General features: G+C 42.3%; 1 protein-coding gene across 1 annotated transcript in view; it reads left to right on the forward strand.

Annotated features, from left to right (window-relative positions):
- Positions 1 to 24,538, forward strand: part of LOC130384640 (cAMP-specific 3',5'-cyclic phosphodiesterase 4D) — a 35,092-nt gene that overhangs the window by 2,713 nt on the left and 7,841 nt on the right. Inside the window, exon 2 of the mRNA XM_056592931.1 lies at positions 14,016 to 14,118. Within this exon, the coding sequence (XP_056448906.1) occupies positions 14,074 to 14,118 (45 nt within the window). The 5' untranslated portion in view covers positions 14,016 to 14,073. The remainder of the gene's footprint in view (positions 1 to 14,015; positions 14,119 to 24,538) is intronic.

The following is a 24,538-nucleotide window of genomic DNA, read 5'->3' on the forward strand; positions in this document are numbered from 1 at the left end:
GTGTGTGTGTGTGTGTGTGTGTGTGTTTGTGTTTGTGTTTGTGTTTGTGTTTGTGTTTGTGAATGTGTGTGCATGCGTGATGAACTAAGCTCTCCCTGTATTTCATAACTACTCCCCTGTGACCTTTTTATGAACCTGCATGCAACAACCAGACGCTTAATAATAATGTATTTATCACCTCTGCACCATTACTTCATTTTTAGAGATTACTGAATCAAGAGTTTTTTCTCGGCTATGGTTTCTATTGCCATGGTTTTGTCTGTGTATGCGTGAATGTGAATGTGCGTGTGCATGTGTCTGTGCTTGTGCGTGTGTTTGTGTGTGTCTGGCTGGTTGTATATTTCCCATCAGGCCAAAACTATGAGGCTTAGACAAACGACAACAAAAAGGTTATAATGAGGCACAGTGTTGTGAAGGAGAGCTGTCGAGGTTTATATGGAGCTCTGGGATTTGGCCAGAGGTTAGACACAGGTCCAATGCAACATCTTCTGTAGCCAACAATATCTAATGTCAAAGATTTCCCTGAGCCATTCTTGCCATTTCATGACAACTAGGTTATTGGAAAAAAAAGACATGGAACTTGCTTCTCAAAGCATATTCATTACTGTAATAAAGGAGTTGTTTGTTTTCTCAGGGCTTTTCTGGCCAGATATACTAAGACAGTCAAAGCCTATTGCACGTAAGGCCGTAAGGCATCATACATTTCATAAACACACACACACACACACACACACACACACACACACACACACACACACACACACACACACACACACACACACACACACACACAAAAACAAACATAGTTATGCTATGTAGTTATTGTCTTTGCACTTTTTTCTGCAGTACCCGTTCTCATGAAACAAGAATAAGACGTCCATGTAGTCAAGGCACTTCCTGTCTGTGGAGACTCTGAGGAGAATGATTCAGTCTTAAATGTTGATGATGATCTTTCAAGCTTTAACTTTAGTTGTATTACCCAGTCTCTCATGCCACAAACAATGTCAATACACACACACACACACACACACACACACACACACACACACACACACACACACACACACACACACACACACACACACACACACACACACACACACACATGCATACAAACGGCCAGCATAATAATTTTTTGCTTTTATATAGATGACTTAAACAAACGTGACACGAATGTGTCTTTGGCATGAGGGACTATTTGTTCCTAAGGTAGAAGAGTTCCTCACTCACCAGATGTTTGGCAAAAATAACAGGTCAAATCTGTTGAAGAATGTGCAGTCTGACTTTAACAACTGCTCAGAACAACCGTTACTTTGGAGAATATGTTTTGTCTTTCTGTTGCACATCCTTAGAAGGTTCTGTAATGAGCTGAGACCTCCCATGACACATCATGAGCTAAACAGCACAGGGTAACGACACAAATGCAATGGGACACTCACTCTCTCTCTCTCTCTCTCTCTCACTCGCGTGCTCTCTCTCTCCCCCTCTTCCTCTCTGTTTCACTCTCCTACACTCTGACCCCCCCCCCCCCCCTTCTCTCTCTCCCTGCAGTATGGTATGAGTGTTTCCCCTAGATTCTTTTGTAGCAGTAGTGCTGTGAGTTGGTAACCTAGCAACGCTAGGGGGGTCCGGGGGCATGCCTCACTTCTGGTGAGATTTTTGGGGAAACATTTACAGATTGAGCTTCCAAATATGATTTTTTTTTTTTTTTGCAATTTCTTTGCTCTTTTTTTTTGCAGTGGCGCGGACACTCCATGCATTTAGGGAAAACACTGATAGTATACAACCATAAGAAAGCACAGACCTTCAGAACAGCTGGATAGTATCAGGAAACAACTGTTTTTGTGTGTTATCGAGGTGCACCTTACTTAAAAAAATCGAAAAGAGGTTACAATACAGACACCTTGTCTAACTGCATTGTACCAGACTAAGCAGTGATGACATATCAGTGTATTCACTGCTCTGTCTCCACGACTGAGTAATGACTTCCGGCCGAATTGAGAGAGAGAGAGAGAGAGAGAGAGAGAGAGAGAGAGAGAGAGAGAGAGAGAGAGAGAGGGAGAGAGGGAGAGAGGGAGAGAGGGGGAGAGGGGGGGGAGAGAGAGAGAGAGAGCTTTGAGAGAGAACAGTGCGATAGAGTATGTAGGAGGAGATTTTAAGTAGAAAGAGGGGAAAGATCGAGGGGAGAAGATAAGGCAAGAGAGAGATCGAGAGAGAGAGAGAGAGAGAGTATAAGTAAAAGAGAAAGAGAGTAAGCGAAAATGAGAACGAGAGGACTTTTAGAAAGGCCTCCCCTCAACACCAGCAGTGTTTCCTTCCTAAGCTGTGTAAACCAAGTGTTACAGCTGACAGAGAGGGTGGTATGTAACCCAATAAACTAATGTGCCATCCCAAATAGGGAGGCCTTTCTAAAAGTCCTTCAAATTAGATTTTCAACTAAAAATAGATTCATAAATAAAAGTTAAGTTTCTGAGACACTCATTTGCTTCTTGGAAGTGAGATAAGAGTTGACTTGACATCATGGGTTACATGAGAGGACTCTGTGAGAACCTCTCACGGCCATGTTCTCCTACCATGGAGGAGTAGAAACTGTGTAAAAGTGGAGATTCCCTAGATTGGACATTGAAGGGGATAGGGGGAGGTGGGGGTTGAGGTGGTGGGTGGAGATGGGAGGGTTGGGGAGATGAAAGGGTGAGGGACATGGGAGGATGGAGGCCCTGGGGGCTGTGGAGGAGGTGGAGAAGATGGAAGGCTGGCGGTGATGGGTGGCTAGGGGAAATGGGAGAGGAGGGTCAGGGAGAGAGGGGACTTCTCTCCTTCTCCCCGTCTCATGGGAGAGATGGTATGCACTGATCTTTTTTCGGTTATCACAGCCTCACCCTGTGCAACCAAAGCATTGGATAAAACCAAAACCCCATGCTTTGTTTTCCTGTGCTCAGTTTAAACTTTCCATTAACAGTTGTTGACACTTTCTATGTTTAGACCAGGTCATACCATGTCACACACACACACACACACACACACACACACACACACACACACACACACACACACACACACACACACACACACACACACACACACACACACACACACACACACACACACACACACACAGAAAACCAGAAACAGTTGTTGATTCCAAATGCTATCTCCTCAGTGATCACTCGCAAACATAATGCCTCATAACCTGTTTAGATAGCTCAAACAAAAACAAGCAAACCAAATAATTTTCTGTTTCCCCCCTCATATAGCCCAACACGACATAGGTTTAACTCAACAACAATTCTCTAAATTCTCTTCGCATAAACAACCCTGATGCTGAGGAACAATCTGTGCTAATGCGTTTGGACTGCCAGCGTTTTCTTTTGAGAAAGGTTGACTGAACTTGCATCCCTTGCAGCATCAGGGCAAAGGCAGCGTAATGTGGTGAAGCCTACGTTGAGATGAAGCCTGGATACCCCTCTCCCTGAGTGATGGTGTGCCCGCTTGCCATTGAAAAAAGCATCTGTCTCCTTCAAGCCCTGACAGAGTAACATGCATGAAGCCTTATTGTTGCACTTAAAATGGTGTATTTTTAATAAACACATGAAACACAGTGCACTTAGCTTAATGTGTGAAATGTGAATCGTGCTATAGGCCTACAAGTGAATGAAAGTCACATAAAAGTAAGTGTGAGATTAGAAATACACTTGCTTATTTTTGATTCGGTTTGGGTGTCTGAAGCTTTAAGACACTGGTTTGAAAGACAGAGCATTGAATAAACAACAAATGTTAATGATTCTAACAAAGTCCTATGGTCAGGCCACAAATATTTTTTGCCTGAACTTCCGGGAGAAATGTTACTATTTTGATTAATGGCTATGCCATTTTATCAGATGTAGATCCTACATATGTAGGAGTTCATTTGCATATGTTATTTCCATATTCCCCTCCGTGTACTGCATATGAAATGCTTTCTATGGTAGGCTATTCATGGTTCAAGGGTCACCTCCAAACATAGTTAATTCACACACAAATAAACGTTCTCGATTACCCTTCTTAGCAATACGTTTAACGTAAGCCAATCATACTTTTTAATCCCGGTTGGTGTTGATCTTTTGGCAGAACCACAGATTTGATGATCTTGGTGTTATGAGGCCTTTCAAAGTGTCTAATATTGTGATATCTATACGCTAACCCCATGAAAGCACAGGAGAACTGTATCCTCTGTTGAAGGTTCTGCAGTGAGTCTGGTTACAGACTGAATCTCCCATATTGCACTATGTACTGACACGGTTTGGGTTTAATCTTTCTTAACATGGAATGATTTGTTATTTTATAGTCGTTGCCAAAGAAAATTACTGAAAGCCCATATCGATAATACTGTTCATTTAAGTATAAATATTTATTGGGTACATATGCAATTAAATGGTCTCAATACAGTTCAGGCTGTGAATGATTACGTATAGTGCTTATTATCCAACCTCATTCTTGAATGTGTATTTAAAGGCGTTCAACATTAACCTTTTAACAGTGTACAATAAAACAAGGCTTGAATCCCTAACGTGGAGAGCCATGAAAATTATTTATAATTTTTCTTTTCATTTTTATTTCAAGCGATCTGATTAGTCGAAAAACAATATTTATTCAGAGCGATCTGATTTGTAGAAAAATATATTTATTCCGAGCAATCTGATTTGTAGAAAAATATATATTTAGAGCGATCTTATTTGTCGAAATAATAATTGTATTTCGAGCGATCTGATGGGTCGAATTTTGTTTTATTTCGAGCGATCTGATTGGTCGAAAAACGATATTTATTCCAAGCATTCTGATTTGTAGAAAAAATATATATTTAGAGCAATCTGATCGGTCAAAATAATTAGTGTATTTTGAGCGATCTGATGGGTCGAATTTTCATTTTTATTTCGAGCGGTCTGATTGGTCGAAAAACAATATTTCTTCTGAGTGATCTGATTGTTCGAAAAACAATATTTATTCAGAGCGATGTGATTTGTAGAAAAGAATAATTTATTTTGAGCGTTCAGATAAATTGAAAAAAATATATATATTTCGAGATATCTGAATTGTTGAAAAAAAATAATATTTTGAGCGATCTGATTCTTCGAAATAAATCGATTTTTTCGACCAATCAGATTGCTCTCAATAAATTATTTTATTGGTGTCCAAACGTTGAGCTGGATACGATTACGATCCCATGAGAATCCATCTTGCCAGACACAAAGATTATGTCATGGTGCCAAATCAACGTCCTATGAGATACTAACGTGAGTAGACAGTGATGGACACATTATCCCATCACCTGCAAAGACTTTTCTGAAAGTTCCTTTCCCTATCCAAACAGTTTTGTTGTATGACTTCCATCTTGCGTGCATGTTTTTGAAAATAGTGGATATGGTTATGACCTGTGAAGAACCTATTTATGAGTACAGTGAGCAGTCCATACCATTACTTAGAATTCAATGGCTTTTTATTTTCAAAATCCGATGGTACAGATTTGACTTCCATACAATATCGAACACTCCAACGCTAGTAACGATATGCTCCCAGGATGAAGGCAGTCATAGCGTTTGGTGGTTGTGAATCGATTGATTCGCATTCTTGTCATTCCGTGTTAGAAATATCGACTGCAGGTGATCTGATCAATTTGAGACGCTTTTTACCACTTAACAGATACAGGCTTGGTCTCGTAGGAGGCCCGGCCTAGGGGAAGGAGAGGACTAGGTGGTTGAGAAGAATGTTGCATTTTGTGGAATCTATAAATCCTGAGAATGAGGGCTACATTTTTGGTAATATTTTAAATTATTCTTGCTAATTGTTTGTTTAAATATAATAAACGAATAAAGAATATTATAGTGTCAAGGTGAATGAATACTTTTTGAAAAAATAAGGTGACATCATGCATTGCATGAAGTAGAACGTTGTCTTAGTTTATATCATTTGTAAGAATTGAAAGGCCTTATTGGTAATTATTGAATGTTTACAATTTATCTCCTGCAAATCGTATTGTTTCCCATCTGTCAGTTCTACACTAATTCAATCTGTGTATTAACTATATTTATGTATATTTTTATTGTTCTAAAACACTGCACCGAAGTGGATTAGAGATTAACCAACCATAACTGCCACCACCATTAACAAATGCTCTGAAGGTGCTTACATTTCTTCAGGACAACAGCCTACAAGAACTGTAAACCATTCTCTAGATTGTTCACCGGACTGTCCCAAGTGAGGATCATTTAAACATATATGTGCTCATCAATGCCACAAGAACATTGACGTTGCCTGGCTCTAATTTTACCAAATTGTTGATTTATAGTAAAGGAATTTGGATGTTGACAAAAGTTGGACATAATTGTATTGAGTTGTACTCATAACATAGTGCAGTATTTATGTTCATGCTCTCTGGGTAGATTGGTGTGTGCATACTATTTTGTTAGGAGACCGAGCGACCTACGACCCTAATTCCTTGTGTATTGCAGGGCAGAAGGGGATGTATTTGGTCTGGCTGTACTTTAAATACCATACTTAACTGTAACAATGTTTGTATCAACTTTAATGCAGGGAAATTTTTTAAATCTATGCGGCCATACACCCTTAGTTCTGTTGATATAAGAATAACATGGTTATTCCATATGCTATGGGATGTTTGGTTTTTTTTGTTCTTGGATTGTCGGTTGACCTTCTGAAGCAGGTATAGCTTTACTCAGGGGAAGGGAGCTCTTTCAATCAAAGAATTGGGGATTCTGAAAGCCTATTGGTCCAAGTCTAGCTGAACACAATCTTTATTTTTAATGTGATGATGTTGATGGTGACGATCACAGATTATATATAGATATATGTACAGTGTATTATATTTCATAATCTAATGGGAAGTAATCTATTTTGATAGGACAATGTGTGAGGATTTGGAGTGATGGAGTATGTGTGTGAGGCTGGGGTTTTTCCACAAATCTCTATATCGATGCTGCGCACGCGTGTGAACATGTGCACGTGTGTGTGCGTGTGTGTGTGCTTGTCCGCTTGTATGTGTGGGTGCTTACTGCTTGTCCATGTATTTCGTGTTCCAAGACATAATTAACATAATGAATGTGAAAAAAAAAAAATGCACACATGGAATGTATACAATCTCAAATGTCTTGTATATTATAACGTTGACCTCCTTTTGATCTTTAGGGCATCCCTGCAAGACATTTATCATACATTTCCTAATGTTGGCGGCATTACATCTAACAGAGTAATGAAGTGGAGCAGACTTTAAGGCATCTGTTTTATCTGCTTTACTGCTAACTGTATTTCCCAGATCTGTGTTGACCTATAGAATAGGAGCAGCGCGATGGCCCGTTATTAATGAAACTGTCAATCAACCTCTAACTAGCTTCACTATTAGCAGTGTTGTATGAATTCAATAGCGCTGGGTTCAGGACCATGACATTTAACGTTACGTCAGTGCGTTTATTCAGTAATTCGGACTCTGTATTAGATGTATATGGAGGACGAGATGCAGCATGTGAGAGCTGCAGCCGCGTGTGTGATGCGTCTGCTGGCTTGTATGTGACGGTGACTCACTCTGGCTCTATGGGGATTGCAACTGCCTCAGGTCAGAGATGGCATAATGCATCCAGTGGGACGTGAGACACATGGGGAAGGGAGAAGAGGCACTGTGTTCACACACAGATAAGGACAGATTAGACAAACAACAAGAAAATAGGAAAAAGGTAGCCTTCTGTACGACCTTGTAACTAAGTATATTTGTGCATAAAGAACAGCTTGACGCAGTATGTTGAATGGTTGAGTAAGACCTACCTAGGGGTAGTGTGGAGATATTTGTATGTAATAGTGCTAGTTTAATTGGAAACATGACAGAGAAACCCAGATCAGAACTACTCTTTGGCGACATCTTTTGGTTATACAAAGAGTTGCATGATATTGTATAATTTACCACATTGAATGCCACCTATTTTGTTACATTGTTTTAAGCAAAATCACAATATATATAAACAATATCTTACATATAATACAAATGAAGAGATATAGTTTGTTCATTCTAAACAAGCCTACAAGGAACATATGTATGTGGGGCAGGAAAACCATGGCATAATAATTGTGATTTATAAATTGATTATTAGATTATATAATCCTAGTTTATTAGAATCACATTTTAAATTAAGCCTTTTGAGTGTTTTTCTCCATGTTCCGCCCCATTTAGGTACATAAGATAAAGACTTGGTTACAAAAAATAGCTTATCCTTAAGGAGAATGTTGAGTGCATTGCAACTGTTTCTAATCTTAAGGACCTTATTTATTTTCCACTTCCATGCTGTTTATTCCCTTTTATATTTCGTTTTAATTAAAATACAATTGAAACACTTCGGGCCCCAGGGAAAATATATGTTGGACCTAAAATGCTCCACGTCAGTGAGCAAGGAGATCCCTCAGGGGACTTAACTATGCAGTTGCATAGTTCAGCTAAAGGCCCTTCATATTTAGTCAAAGTCAAGGTATTTTTAGTTCTCAAATGTATTTGTAAACAAAGTCTTTAAACACTTAACCTCATCATGGACAAAATAGCAGCATAAGAGGAGAGAGGAAATAGGGAATGTTATTAAAGGGCTTAATAACAGTGACTCACGGCTCTATTCACCCTGACATGAGTTTGGACTTGTGATTCCGTCTTAAGGTTGTATTATAACGTGCTTGGCACTGAGTACAGAACAAAGCTAGAGACGTAGAAGCTGGGAAATATGAAGACATGACGGTTGCATCTATCATTTATTCGACACATACACAGTGAGTTATTCTGTGTTTGTTTCTGTGTGTGCAACATGTATGTGCCTACTAGGTAGATGGTATAGCGAGTGTGTGTGGGTGTGTTTGCAACATGTATTTGCCCAGGCTGCTGGTATAGTGAGTGTGTGTGGGTGTGCAACATGTATGTGCCCAGGCTGCTGATATAGCGAGTGTGTGTGTGTGTGTGCAACATGTATGTGCCTGGGTTGCTGGTATAGCGAGCATTTCTTTGAAGCTAGTTGAATTTGGGCGTGGTGTGGATTGTGCTGTGTGTGTGTGTGTGTGTGTGTGTGTGTGTGTGTGTGTGTGTGTGTGTGTGTGTGTGTGTGTGTGTGTGTGTGTGTGTGTGTGTGTGTCTGTGTACACGTGTTTGATGCCATTGCAGCGGCCGACACCCCCGCTGTGGTTAGATTTATGTGATGCATGGAGAGGAAGATTGTTTTGGCAGCCAGGGGGTGTGAAGGACGGCGCATGGTCAGCCAAACATCATGAAATCCAAACAAAAACAAGTCTGCTTTGATGACGTCACATCGGAAACAAAGGCCTCAACCATTTCAAACAAGATATCATCATCTGCCGTCAAACCACATATCCATCCCAAATCATGGCTGGATAAATATAGTCAACCTGGTTGTAGGTGTCCAGGTCCAAATTTTAGCCTCCAAACCGTCCTGCTTTGTGTTGTTATACTGGCGCTAAAACGCCACTTGGAGGTGCTACCACTGTATTGTATGTCAGAGGTCCTTGCTTCACATCAGACCACCGTGTCAGGGGACGGCTGGCTGCGTCTGTGTATTCATGCGTACACGTTATCTGACCCACAACGGCTGTGGCAGTTATCACATGACCTCAATCAATGGAGAATTATTGTGGAGTCAATAGAATGATAATTTCCTTTGTGCCACTAAAGTAAAGGAATCCCATGAGTTGGGAGATTCTGTGTGTGGGAAGGGCCATGGGGAAATGAAAACGAATTGATGAGGACACATTTATTTTAGAGGTTATTGGAGTCATTCACGAAGGAATTACCACCTCATTGCTGTCTAAGCAAGTAGGGTTAGTGGGAAAAAAGGTAGATTATAGAGTTTCTTGATTATAATTTGAATCTTAAAATGGATAATTGGATCTGCCTTCAGTCTTGGGGATTGTATATTTGGCGATTGTAATTCATTTTGCCGCGTTTGTTATTTCTGTGCTTCTCATCAAGGCTATGTTAATCCCATCTCTCCAGCTTCTCTCTCTCGATGGACATGTAAACTCCTCTAGACTCAAAATTGCCTTGATTGGCTTGATTCACCACACTACCTGGACAAACAAAGACAAACAAAGACAAACAAAACAAATCAAAAGAAGATGAGCACTCTAACGAGGTGACCATGCTCCTCTCGGCTGATTGGACGGTTATAATAAAGGGGCCCAGATGCTTTCAGCCATTATTCAATAAGGCGGCAGCGTGAGAGCCAGACAACAGGAGCAGAAAGGCGTTATACCAAGGAGATGTAAAGCGCATTATGCTGCCATGACCTGCTGCTTCAAGTCTGAGATGGAGCCATATCTCGCCTCCTTCTTGCCCACTTGGCTAATGTGATGAAATGTCATGGTTATCCCTAGCAGGGAGTTGATTGAAAAAAAGATGATGAAAGATTAACCTAACAAACAGGACAGAGGCAGGAATAAAAATGAAAGGGGCTAGAGTCTGCAGGTCTCTCTTTTCTTGCTTCATGTTCAGCTGTATTTATGCCAGAGCCTAGGTCTGACAAATCAGCCCCCTGGTGCTGAGCTGGGAGCTCACCTCCACACACACACACACACACACACACACACACACACACACACGCGCACGCACACACACACGCATACGCACACGCACACGCAACCAAACACACACACACACACGCACACTAAAAAAATAATCTCCCCTTCACCACACCATAGCAGCCTGATTCAATCTAATAAGTAAATAGTACTTTGAATAACAAATGTCAGATATGCTTACATTTGAAATGATGTGTGTTTGTTTGTATTCGGGTTATGTGTTTGTGTGTGTGTGTGTGTGTGTGTATGTGAGTGTGTGTGTGTGTGTGTGTGTGTGTGTGTGTGTGTGTGTGTGTGTGTGTGTGTGTGTGTGTGTGTGTGTGTGTGTGTGTGTGTGTGTGTGTGTGTGTGTGTGTGTGTGTGTGTGCGTGCGTGTGTTTGTGTGTGGCTGGTCATGCTGTGTGTGTGTATGTGGTAGCTCACTAGTTTTTTCTCCCAATGTAATACTGTTATGCTCTTGCACAAAAAAAATGAAAGCTCTGTGAGTCACCAGGAAACAAAAACATTGCTGACATAAAGTGCTTTTTTTGTTGTGGACTCAAATCTGTAGCGAACAGCATGCTCGGTTACTAGCTGCGGTATTTGCATTTCAAAACAAAATCCTCAATACCAAATTAAAGTAAATAGTGACATCCCAATTTCTTTCCTTTTCCCCTCCTACCACATTTTGCTTTAAGCCATGTTCCTTCCTTACTGAATCAATGAATTTAAATGAATATCTGCCTGTGGGGATATGTGCCGTAGAAATGTCATTTGGATTGTTCTCCATAGGAGATTTCAAACTAACCATAAGCATGAATCCTTACATTCTGCTTGGATTTAGTTATTCATCTATCAACATGCTAGGAGCTCAGAGAGATTGTTTTGGTAACACATGGGGCCTTCAGGCTCTAACAGAACCATCAGTCCAGGAAAGGTCACTTAACGACCTTGTGAAGCGAGGTGAGGTACGACAGCTCCCTCCAGACGCCACTCAGTGGCAAAGTGCAGTCAATAAGTAATCAGTGTAGTCCCACTGTGCTGAATACTCTCTAACACCAGAAAAGCTCTACTCACACACCATCTAATCCCTGCTCTGTTTTTTAAAACTACCTCAACTGATGCCTACTCTAGTGCTCCTGTTAACGTTGTACAATGGGAAAACCCTGTACTGTATTGCACATGCAACGCGAATGCATGGTCGAGTGACTTTTTAGCATCAGATACCAGACAGCCTTTCATTATTTGCAACAGATATGAGACCTTCTGCAAGTTTTGCAATGAATAACAGTGCCATGCATTTGGGTTCATTGTATCTCAATGTTATCATGAATGGAAGTCTATTGTAGTTGGATAACACAAAGTACTATAGCTCCGAGGGTATTGCATGAACTGAGTTGTTGGTGGTTGATGGATGTATTGGAGAAACTGATGCCATTGGATCCCTGGTACTGGCCCATACACATACATTGTAACGACAATTTTCGAGAATTTAAAGATAATATCTATAGATGTTGCTTATTCCAACAGAAAATAGGTAATATGGCGTCAACAGACTTGCCCACTTGTTTTTATACTTTTCAGTTTCTCATAGCTCTTGATACTGTTGGGTTAGACAAACAAATAGACTGAGCCTTGTTTGTTTTTTCAAGGAGGGTAAGAGGTGGTGGTGTTTTCAGACCAAGTGGTTGTATATTTAAAGTATATGCGGTGTATTCCCCCAAAGTTCCCCTGGCTTCCGAGAGGGCTCATCAGAGGGGCTGTTTATCTAGCTCACAGTAATAGAACCAGGCCAAGACCCATCATGAACGTTCTTTCTCTCCCATCTCGTTTCCCCTCTCCTCAAGTCCTGTCCACTCCTCACTTCACCTCTCCTTTTCTCTCCCTTTCTCTCTTCTCTCCCCCTATCTCTCTTCCCCTCATCTCCTCTCTTGTTTCATCCTTCCCCCTCTCCTCCTCTACCCTCCCCTCTCTTCTCCTCTGCTTGGTCCTGTTCTTTTCTCCTCCGCTGTCAATTCCTCCCTTGTCCCGCCCTCCGCTCTCTCCTCTCCCTTCCTCGCCTTTCTCTGTTCTCTCCCCTCCTCTCCACCTCTGCTCTCACCTTCTCTGCTTTCCTTTCCTCTCTTCTCCCCTCCTCTCTCACTGCTTTCCCCTCTTTTCTCCACTCCTCCTCATCTCTTCTCTAGTCTCCAAACCTCTCCCTTCCTCTCCTCCCTTCTCCTGTCTCCTTTCCTTTCTTCTCTTATCTCCTCCCCTCCCCTCTCCTCACATCCCCTTCTCTCTTTTCCTTTCCTCACATCTCTTCACTCCTCTCACCCTTTCACCTCCTCTCCTTTCCTTTCCTCTTCTCCTCTTCTCCTCTCTTATGTGCAGCTTGGGTGCATGCTCTCTCATTCCACCATCCACCATCTGCAGACTGTTTGAAGAGACAGATATAGAGAATGGGAGGTACTACGCATGTTTGTAATGCATTAAAGGGGCAGATTTATATAGCTTGATGGCAGCTGGACATTCGGGTTACTTTACAAGGGGCTTATAAAGTGGTTGGCTAGCCAGGGGGTACAGCTAAAGTACAGAGTCCTAAAGCATTACTACCGGCCCAGATTGTGGCTGGACAGCTTCCAGCCACACATCTCTGTGTCCGTCTCTACCTAGATCAAGGGGGAACAGGAGAGAAGTGTTGAGGGAAAGATGGGAACCGGGTGGAGAGGATTATCCGAGCCATCTGCTTACTTTCAGGGTGCATGGTGGATAAAGGTAAAAGCATGTCCGGAACAAAATGACCAGGCTCTCTAATGTAGAACAGAAATGGGCTCCGCACTGTGTGACATCTGTGACAAAAATGTGTGTGTGTGCGTGTGTGTGGATGAAGTTGTCGAGAGCGGAAAAAAGACAGGAGAGGGGTTGAGGAAGAGAGGGGGGTTTTGAGATGGAGAGAGGGAGAAAGAAGATGGGCGGACTGTGTGTGCAACAGGTGGACACTAGAGGTAATTATTAGGCCAGATAAACGCAGCAGGGCTTTATAACTCTGGTTGATGATTCACTGACCTTTACCTCCTCCTCTAATGCATTCTAATAGCACACAAACAGAGAAACACACGCGTACACACACACACTCCCTCTGACACCCACACACACACCCACACGCACACGCACACACACACACACACACACACACACACACACACACACACACGCACACGCACACACACACACACACACACACACACACACACAGTGTAGTCAAAGGTTTTAGTTCTTTCAGTAAACTTATGTTTTTTCTGATTACCTAAATCTATCAGATTACATCGCCTATACCGATCAGTGTCGTCTATTAACCACAGATACCATTTGAACACATTTTTAGCACTTCGTCTGAGTCTAGAACTGACAGCCCTAATGTGTGTCTTGTCTTATTGTTTCTATAGCCCTGGTTTTGGTTTACACTGAGTCTGAAGGCCGCCGGTCTGCAAAAGGAAGTGGACCATGCAAAATAATGAGCGGTCTGTGGACGACAGCCAAAGGGACAGTGTAAGTAGATGCCTGTGTCAGCTAGCCCAGAACACCATGTATGTGTCATGTTGTTCCTTAGCTCTGTTCTGTTAGCATGACGCTAAGTTTCTCTGCACTTGTTGTCCTGAAGCTCTGTTCTGTTAGGATGATGATACGTTTGTATGCACTGTTTGTCCTGTAGCTCTGTTCTGTTAGCATTACGTTAAATTTCTACTCTCTTGTTATGCTGTAGCGCTATCCTGTTAGCACAAAGCCAAGTTTCTATTCACTTGTTGTGTTGTGGCACTGTTCTGTTAACACAAAGCTAAGGGTATGCATGTCCCCAGCTGGAGATGTCCCCGGAAATGTCCTGCTCTTGTAATAGCATTTTATTTATGAATGTATGTATAGATTTTGAAATGGCAAAGGTACTAGCTTGCTAATGAATATTAATTTCAGTTGGTTATAAGTCTCGTGTCTATTCTGTTTTCTTTTGGCCCCCTTAAGCTAGAAACAAACAATAAACAAAAACAAAATGGAACCCACTCAATTCCTACGGCCTTAATGCATTCATATACAGTGGAAGTATGAAACTTGGAAACTTGCAGCACTTAAAGTCATACATGTATAGAATCCCCAATGTGTATTCTATACATGTACCATGTCCAGCCTCCACTGTTGTAAGGTAACACGTAGTAAGAGTGTCTACAATCATAGGGAATGGTTCTCAGACATCTATTATTTTTCGCAAGAAGAAAAGATTGTTGGAACCAAACCAACAGAACACACACACCCAAGCAGCAAGAGATTTAATTGGCTAGAAACCCCCAAAGAAACCCTTAATCCAAGGGAGGTAGTGCATCGATGATGTCACACCGCACACATCACAAATCACACATCACTCAGGTGCTGTGAGAATAAAGAGGAAAAAAAAACGCAACAAATTAGTCTTGTTTGTGTGTGTGAGTCATCAAAGTAAAGCACAGAAGACACAGATGCGGCGAATCAATTTATTTAAATGCTCAATCTAAACCATAAATCAATAAATTGTATTTAATTAATTGGTTGATTATCTCACCCTGCTTATTGATTCCGTGTTGGATTTCTTATCCTGATGAATAATGTATGAAATGGGAAGGAAAAAAAAGTAGTACGGTAATACTTTTGATTACTGCCCAAATCTTCAGCACAGTGATTATGTAGGCTATATCTTCTCACAGCCCACCTGGTTAGTGAATCACAGCCCAATCATATGGTCATCCTCATTTGAATGCCTCAGTGTGATTGCATGTAAAATGTATTGCATGTGTCACTTGGATATAAATAACGGTGCTGATTTACGTCAAAGAAAGGCGGTACTAAATATTTTTTCATGAAAAATAACAATTATGTACCAAGATGATTTTGGGGCTTGCAAAAAGTATTAAAAAAAACTGTTGACTTATTCATACATTTTATTTTGTGCATCTTATACAGGGCTAGAATTAGTTGTATCTGCCTGCCCTAAGGACTAAAACCAATCACCTTGAATAGCTTTGCATAACAAGGACATTGGTTCTTTTGGGTGTTAATATTTTACAAAAACCCTATGTGTGGCGGGCTTATCTGCGCTCCGACACATTTAGTATCGTCGGAAGTTAGCGTGGGTGGCTGTGGCGGCAAACTATTATCTGGCGCACAACCTTCCTTCGCTGTTGCTGTCAGTGCAATAAACACCTTACCAGCAGTAAACAACACTTCGCCTTCCCAGACATCAGTTCCTTATCCTAATTGAATGACAGTTATGGAAGATCAAATAAATATGTACATACAACAACAGTGCATGATTTCATTTTATATCTCTAGCTTCTCTGATGCTTTGAGTAAAGGGTCCTCACGGGCTTGTCCCAAAGCCGGGGACCGAATGCAATGGAGAGTGCTCGTTGAAGCCTTATGTCCCATAGGGGATGAAGAGGAATGATGATGTTGATGACAGGCTTGACCCAGGCATGGACTGGAGCCACCATAGGGCTGAAGGGAGGGGGTTCACCCTGGCTCTGGTGTGGGGGATAAGCCTGTCATATCCTGGGCATGGTGTGTCTCTCCTATTGTATAATCGTGTGTAGAGGTCACTTCTATAATAGCACCGCTGATATTACATTAGAGATACTGCCACATAGAGCCGTTGGCATCCTGTGCATAGATGTCATGGATTACCATGGTAACTGCTGACCTTGAACCCCAATTCAAATGTATGTGTATCCGTCAAAATGAAGGACAGAGAGGTAATCCCTCTGTAGAATTCACCCGTGTCCTCAAAGATCCATCTGTCTTTTGTTTACAAACTGATTCATAGAATGCTGTTATATGTAAGGCCTCTGTATATTATTCATAGGTTTTCCAGAAGGATGCCACGTGGGCAGATGTGAGACAGAACGAAAGAAAGCGAGTACTCACTTCGAATGTCCACATTTATAAATAATCAAATGCAGCCACTGGTCTTGAGTGGATACGACAGTTGGAGAGCAAAGCCACCCTCAAGGGAGGGTGAGCAGAGGAGAGAAGGAAGGGGGCGATGAAGGGCAGGTTGCCCATGATGAGGGGGGCAGGTGAGGTATCAAGGGTCACCAGTAATTAGAGAGAAGAGAAGAGGGGGAAATAGACGGGACAAGGTTGAAACAAAGTGAACTGCGAGGGGGGGGGGGGGGGGGGGGGAATACAGGAGCCGAAGAACTCCTTAATTATCCTGAGGGGGTCTTATAGTGGTAGAGCGAGGGGACGCAAGTCACCTTGATGAATATGTGCCGCCCTTGCAGGCTTGCCCAATCAGCCCGCAGCGCTGATGAATAGTCATGAGTCACCTTATGAGCGTCGCCATGAGCGTTGCCATGGCCACGCGGATGTGACTGTGGCCAAGCAAATGTGATGAGGGAGAGATTGAAGCATGGCTAGATGCCCGCCTCGTCTCCTTCCGAGAACACATCTTGATCAGCAATTTGGACCCCCTACGGAGAGACGGAGAAACAGGCTGGTAGACCAGCGTCGCGCTAAGGGGGAAGGAGAGAAAGAGCAGGACAACCAGAGACAGGTCTTTCTGTTATAAAAGAACAGGAAAAGGGGTTCCCCCTGGTGATCGGGATGTTTTACTTGTTTGGTGAACTTTAAAAAAAAATCTCGTTACAGGACGCCTAAAGGCAGTAAGGTGCTGCAATTTAACTCCCTGTTTCTAAGTAATTGCTTTGCTGCATTCTGTGTAGGTAACCAATAAGATAAAGTCTGCGACAGAATAATTAGAGAGTAGTAAGGGGTGGAGGTGTGAGGTTAAATAGACGCAGGAATAAATACAGATAGAAGGATGGCGTGTGTAAAAGCTTAATGAAGTGTGAAGGAGAGGATAGGTGGGGAGGGCTGGAAGATAAGATAGATGGCAGAATGAATACTGGGTCTTGGCTCACTTCCATTACAGATATCTTTCTTTTGAGGACTTCATGCACACAGCCTCTAATAACCATTTATACAGACTGTACTTCATTATGCGCTGTTCAGGGCATACCAATATTAACCATTACCTTTATATCTGATAAAAGGTATTATATCTGGCTTATTATTTACTATCACGGCAGAGGTCTTCATGCAGTCATAGCAGACGCTTTTATCCAAAGTGACCTCCAGTGATGGATGGAGATAGGACAGATAGAGTACGCCATTAACGTGGCCAGGGTTGGGGGTTTGATTCCCATTCGGTATCTACGACACTATACTGACATCTTCTCCCATCCTTCCAATTCATCTGCCAACCTGTTGGTGGAATTAACTGCCAACATGTCGTACACAGTGAAGTAGGCACTCTGCTCTGCTCACATTCAAAATGCAACGGTTTGAGTCTGTGTTTGTCTATTTGTTTAGTATGTGTAATCAAAGGACAGCAATCTACTGCTTTGTGTTGCATATTATTGGATTAGCAAGGGTGCTTTTGATTATTGGATGTGAGGAAGAACAAAATGGGGGTGTTTAACTGCAGCAACAATATTATAACTTATATCAGTAATAATTATATTCCTTTCAGGCTCGCAATATCACAACTGTCTGTCTCATTAATTTCAGAACCCAGTATTACACACACACACACACCAGGTGCAGAGGGAGAGGCAGGATATATATTTCTTCTTCTAAACCCAGTGTAAATAATCATTATCTCCTGTTCAGCAATTCAATTTCACCGCCTAGTGAGTGTGATTAAGCGGTGTGATTAGTCTTGCATCAGGTGTTTGTAGCTGCCCATGATTATAAGGAGCATGGCATGTCACTGGGGGTGAGATCCTTCCAGCTACGTGGCACACATGGATTCTCGGTGTGATATTTCTGTGTCATATCTTATTGAAAATGCCATTAACTCAGACAGAGGCCTCTGACTCCGTGCCACTGTTTAACCTGACATTAAATGGACTCGGCGGCTTCTAATTTGGTCCAATTATACTAAGATGTGCTTTTATCACCTCACAATTATAGAGACGCACTGGCCCTGTTGGTCTGTAGCCTCACATCGATGTTTACGCTGTTGTATCTTGTGTGTGTGTGTGGCGTAAACTAGATAGAATGCACATAGTATTGACTGCAGCATGTATATTTTAATTGACTTACAATCATATTCTGGGTCAATTATGCATGGATCGGTGCACTGTGGACTTTGCTTTACCTTAGGCGCCCAAACATGTCAAGGTCTATTTCCTGTTGGATTTCATCTTTCTACCCCTTAGGTAGGAGGGGATGGATGGGAGGGAAGGAGGAGGAGAAGAAGGGATGGGCGCTTGTGGGATGGTGGTTTGTGGGGCTCTTAAAATACACAAAGTACATTTGTTCTTCTCCCAATCCCTCACTTAGTAAACCACAGTTATCTCCTCCACACCGACACCAGAGCCAGTTTCCGCTGATCATTTCCTGGATAAACAAATAATGTGTCCCTTTTTATTGCGCTCTAAAGTATTATAGAGTATCATTCAACTTTTGAATGAATACAAAGACAATGTTGTAGCATATTGTTCTCGCTCAACCATATGTTTTAAGAAAACAAACCCAAAATCATAGAATAAGATTTAGTGTGCTCACTCATCCAAACAGCACTGGAAAATACCCTCTCTCTCTCTAACCCTAGTCAGATTCCAGGTGGATTTCTCCCTTCCTGGCACAGCTCATGTGGTGGTGTACGCAGTCATTTCACGCAGTAAATGTGACACACACACGGCTCCAAGATAGGGGCTTTCAGATTTCTGATTGAAACAAAAGCGACATAGTAATATGAAAAAACAAATATATATATGTGGGTTTAAACATTGCATTTTAAGCCCTTTTTCTTTCGCAAGTCATACGTGTACAGTAACAAGTCTAAAGCAATCATTGGGTACAAATTAAAAATCAAACCTAAAATCAATACTTGCATCCATGTGTACACAATACATCACAAGAATTGAGTGATGAGTTCAATATGGGGGACCACAAACTAAACAAAGGGCAAGGATCCTTAAACAACGGAGCACTACATTCGACAGACAGCCTTGGCGTTGAACAGGAATTCAAACTATGAAGGTCTAGATGCTGGTCACGTAGGCTACCAGATACCACACTGACTGCGGCCACTTTGGTTTCCATCCGTCTAATTTGATTATCTAACACTACCGCTAGTGATGAGCCGAGTTCCCAGAAGCCATGGTTAAGGGGCCACAGTTGAGATTATCAGGGTAAGATTCATCATGTGTAAGAAACCTCTAATTATACTCATAGTTTAAGCATTGCATACGTATTTGTAGTCACATGTGTTATTAAAGCGTTCTGGGAAGAAGAATTGTACATTACACACTGCAAACAGATAATAATTCTGAAAAGGAAAAAAAACATATGGTGAACGTTTTCCTCTTCTTTAGTACTAAAATGTCTTTCCTATTTGTAGTTTGTAGTCATTCCAATCCAATTTACTTTCTGCCACAGCATAATGTATGTCCTTAGTTACTATCAAAGGCACCAAATTCTAGAGCCATTAAGGTAGGCTACGTATAAGCTAGTCTTTTTTCATTTGAGTGAGCCAACATCTAAAGGTTAGAACTGGAGTAAAACAACCCCAATGCCATAAACATTTATTAATAAAGCATGCCTGTAGATGAAACTTAATCCTTATGCGTTTGCACTCAAATGCACTTTTTGCATATAACATTGATTTCAATGTATAAAATGCAAATGATCGCCGTCAAATCTCTACAGTCTGCCTATCATCTTACTTCTTGAATTCACTTTTATCTGCCCAAAGACTTTCTCTGAACCATATATTTGACGGTTAAAAAATACAATAACTCAGAATAACAAAAAGTAAAAAATGAAAAAAAAGAAAGCTACATTAATTAATTAATATTTTTTAACATTTAAGGAAACTACTTCATCCTTATGGGAAAAAAATAAATAAAATTGTTTGAAAGTAAACCGCAACAATTGACTTTGAGAAAATAAGACTTTGTGAGGTATTCTAATGTAGGCCTATGTGTGTGTGTGTGTGTGTGTGTGTGAGTGTTTATCTCTGTTTCGGTTCCTTGGACGGCAATTGCTAACAACAATGCAATCCAATATACATAATTATGCAGGAATCACTGGCGAGTGACTGGTTGATTGATGATTGGCATTTTGATATGCAGAGGTGTAGCGGGGCCGTCGAGAAACGGCCTCCAAAAGGAAAACGGTACCGACGAGATCCGCAGCGGGAATATATTTGTGGGCGCTCTGGGTATTACTGGGTCGGCTCCTACTGGTAAATGGCAAATGGATTGCATTTATATTGCGTTTTTATCCACAGCGCTTTACAATATTGCCTGACATTCACCCATTCATGCACAAATTCACACACCGACGGCGGAGTCAACCATGCAAGGCGACAGCCAGCTCGTCGGGAGCAGTTAGAGCAGTTAGGGTGCCTTGCCCAGGGACACCTCGACACTCCCCGGCTAGGAGAAGCCTGGGATCGAACTAGCAAACTTGCGGTTACCAACCAACACACTCTACCTCCGGAACTACTGCCGCCCACACTGCCCCCTGTTGGTGGCAGCGGCGGGTCAGAGGAACGGACACGTCTCCAGTGGACAACCTCTGCCTATGGTGGCGACACATTAGTGCCATAATTCACTAATGTGATAAAAGATGCATTCGGGCATATTATATTATTCCCCACGCGTAGATATTAACTGCGAGCGCGCAAATGATCTCTGCGCGCGCGCAAATTACCTCTGCGCGCGCAAAACTGCCTCTCGCGCGCGCAAAACAGCCTCTCGCACGCGCAAATTACCTCTGCGCACGCGCAAATTACCTCTGCGTGCGCAAAACAGCCTCTCGCGCGTAACAGCCTCTCGCGAATGATGTTCTGCTCTCGCGCGCAAATTTAGTTTTGGCACTATGGGGGAGGGAACCAAGGCAGGGCGGGCTTTCCTATGATTGGCCGTTTCTGAAGCGCGATATTTGATTGACAGCCCTCCTCAGCCCTCTCATTCAATTGTGAATTGTACAGTAAATGGCTGAAACGATAGTTACGTATTGTAACTCCAGATTCTATCAGTATAGGCGCAGCCTTTTAAGTGTCGGCCTCATTGTCCTTTAAATAGCTGAAGAAAAGCTGTTTATTGGGAGCAGAACGTCCGCCGGCGCTCGACTATAGCTGTGTTCGAAATCGTTCCCTATACACTCGTTCCCTATTCCCTATATAGTGTACATGATATAGTGCACTATATAGGGAATAGGGAACGAGAATTCGGACACTACGCTGAACATTTCTAAACGTCATTTGCGTCAGTAAATGCGCCGGGTATTTGTGTGACGCAGACAGATGCGCCCACATCAAGTAAACAAACCGGGCACTCACGACGAAAGCTGGAGGTTGTATTGATGTTGAATGTTACATTTCCTTGTCTAATTAATTTTGAATGTTAAATATTCTATGTTAAATCCCAAATAAATTAATTTTGAATGTTAAATATTCTATGTTAAATCCCAAATAAATTGTTGACATTTCTAAACGAAAGCCGGAGACTCCATCATTAAATGTATTCGTTTTCGCGGTTATTCGGATTCTTCTTCTCCCCTGGAAAAATACAACCGCATTGCATTGTGGTATACGGGAGTAACATGTAGGGAACATCGTATGTACCCTATTTTAAGTCCACTATATAGTGCCCTATATAGTGGACCACTGAGAATTCGAACACCCTAGAAAATGGCGTGCACCCTATTTAGTGCAATACATCCATGATAGGGAACGATTTCGACCACAGCTTATATCAGCGAAATGCGGACGTCGTTGAGGCACGCCGCACGCAGACGTAATTGAGGCCCACGCTGTTGGTGGTCGGGGATTACAAATCTTTCAGTGCTACGGCTCACGCCTAGGGATAACTCAATAGCGATAGCCTTAAAAGGCTGCGCCTATACTCATAGAATCTAGAGTTACAATACGTAACTATCGTTTCAGCCATTTACTGTACAATTCAGAATGGAATGTGAGGAGGGCTGTCAATCAAATATCGAACTTCAGAAACCCCCCCCCCCCCCCCAGCATTAAAGTTTGGCGAGCCTCTGGCAGCAGAACGCCGGTGGACATTGCTAGCCGCGCACTAGCACTAGCTGCCGACCTAATTCATGTGTTTTGGACTGTTGCAGAATTGGTTATTTTTAAGTGCCCCAGGCCCAAATCCTCGCCTGAACACTTTAGCCAGATGAGACGCATACATTATAAAAACTCCACACACAAAATCTTGGCCTTCCGTTGTTCGGAAGCAGATTAGCGCATCAACCTTAGCTCTTGCTGTTGTACACAGTTGAGTTTAATGCAAGTCTATCTGCACCATTGAATGTCTCACACTACAGGTTGAGTTGGTGGGGGTAAAGCTGTACCCAACCTAACGTGCCATAATATAGGCCTATAACTTTCTTTTAAAATGATGCAGTGCAGGTTTTGACGGTTAATCCCTATTTATGAGGGGGGAAATGGAATAACCATGTGGAACAAATGCGAAATCTCCTCACGTTAAGGTAGAAGATTAATTGCACGGAATGAGCCTTCATTAATCACGCTTTCTCAGCACCCCACTTTGGGAGTATGTTTGTGTATTCATCCGTATCCCAGGTCGAAGGTACTTCCAGAAGTGTTCGATAAAGGAGGGAGCTGCAAGATTCTTTTGGGTTATTTGAAAAGAAAATTACGCAGGTTTAGTGAGTGGAGTCGCTCACTCAATGAGCCGTGTGCCGTTAGAACGCAATTGGGTGCGTGAACCGATGTATGGTGTCTTATCATGTAAAGGCTTCCTCTTCACTGCCGTCCAAACGGATAACTGATAGCCCAACATTGGTCTCGCGGGATGCCGGTCCACCTTCAGAGTAACATATGGCTGTGGGGAATGAGGTCCCCATTCGCCCCTCTCCCTTTCTTATTATTACTTTCTAACCCAAGGTGCACCGTTTCCCCTGCTTTCATAGTGGGGTTGGGCACCACTATTCTCTCTCTCGCCAAAATTCTTTCCCTTTTCGACCCGCATGCGTGGGTCTTTTATCTTCCCCATTCCTCAGCCGATGTTATCCTCAACAGTGAACGATGTTCATCCTTTATCCCACGTGACGTCTCGGTCCCGAGGACAAATTCATCTTATCTTTTCTTTCTTTTTTTTTTATCGCCGAGAGGTTCGGTGTTGACATGTGGTGGTCTCCTTTACGGTCTGACTCATACCTCTAGTAAATAGTGTTTCCTTGTAACACAATGATTTAATACAGCATTTACCTTGCTGGACCCAGCCTTCCGGCAATGACCGTCACCTTGCTTTACATTCATATCCAAGATGTCTACTTTAATGTATCTCCTATTATTTAAAGATGTTATTGTCTGCCTTGTTCACCATACGTACACCATTTAAGGGAAAATGGTGTAACGGATACTTGAAAATGACCTGTTCATATTCAATATACTGTTTGAATGCTACTATACTATAGACACTGTATTTTCCTCATAAGATTGTAAAGCCCTGTCAAACATAAATCCTTCACTTTTTTACTTTCACCTTTGCTTTCTGACACTTGTCGGTGCGTTACCCTTTCTCTTTTCTGATGTGCCTGGCTTCCTCTCCTGACTCCTTTGTTGCGATAACTTGCCCTTTCCAATCGCTTCTCACTCTCATACTTATTCTCTTATCTTGTCTCCTTCTGTCCTCTCCTTTCTCATCCTTCTCCTGTCCAATCTTCCCTCTCCCTCCCCTGACCTCTCTCTTTTCCTCCTCTCCCTCTTCTCCTTCCCCTGTCCTCTCCACTCCTTTCCTCCTCTACCCTCCTCCAACCATCCTCTCCTGTCCTCCCCTTTCCTCTCCTATCTGTCTCCTCTACGGTCTCTCTCCTGCCCTGTCCATCCACTCCTCTCCCCCCTCGACTCCTCTACTCCCTCCTCTCCTCTTCCCTCCCTCCTCCTCTT

Source organism: Gadus chalcogrammus, chromosome 6 (genome assembly GCF_026213295.1).
Source record: "Gadus chalcogrammus isolate NIFS_2021 chromosome 6, NIFS_Gcha_1.0, whole genome shotgun sequence".
Lineage (NCBI taxonomy): Eukaryota > Metazoa > Chordata > Actinopteri > Gadiformes > Gadidae > Gadus > Gadus chalcogrammus.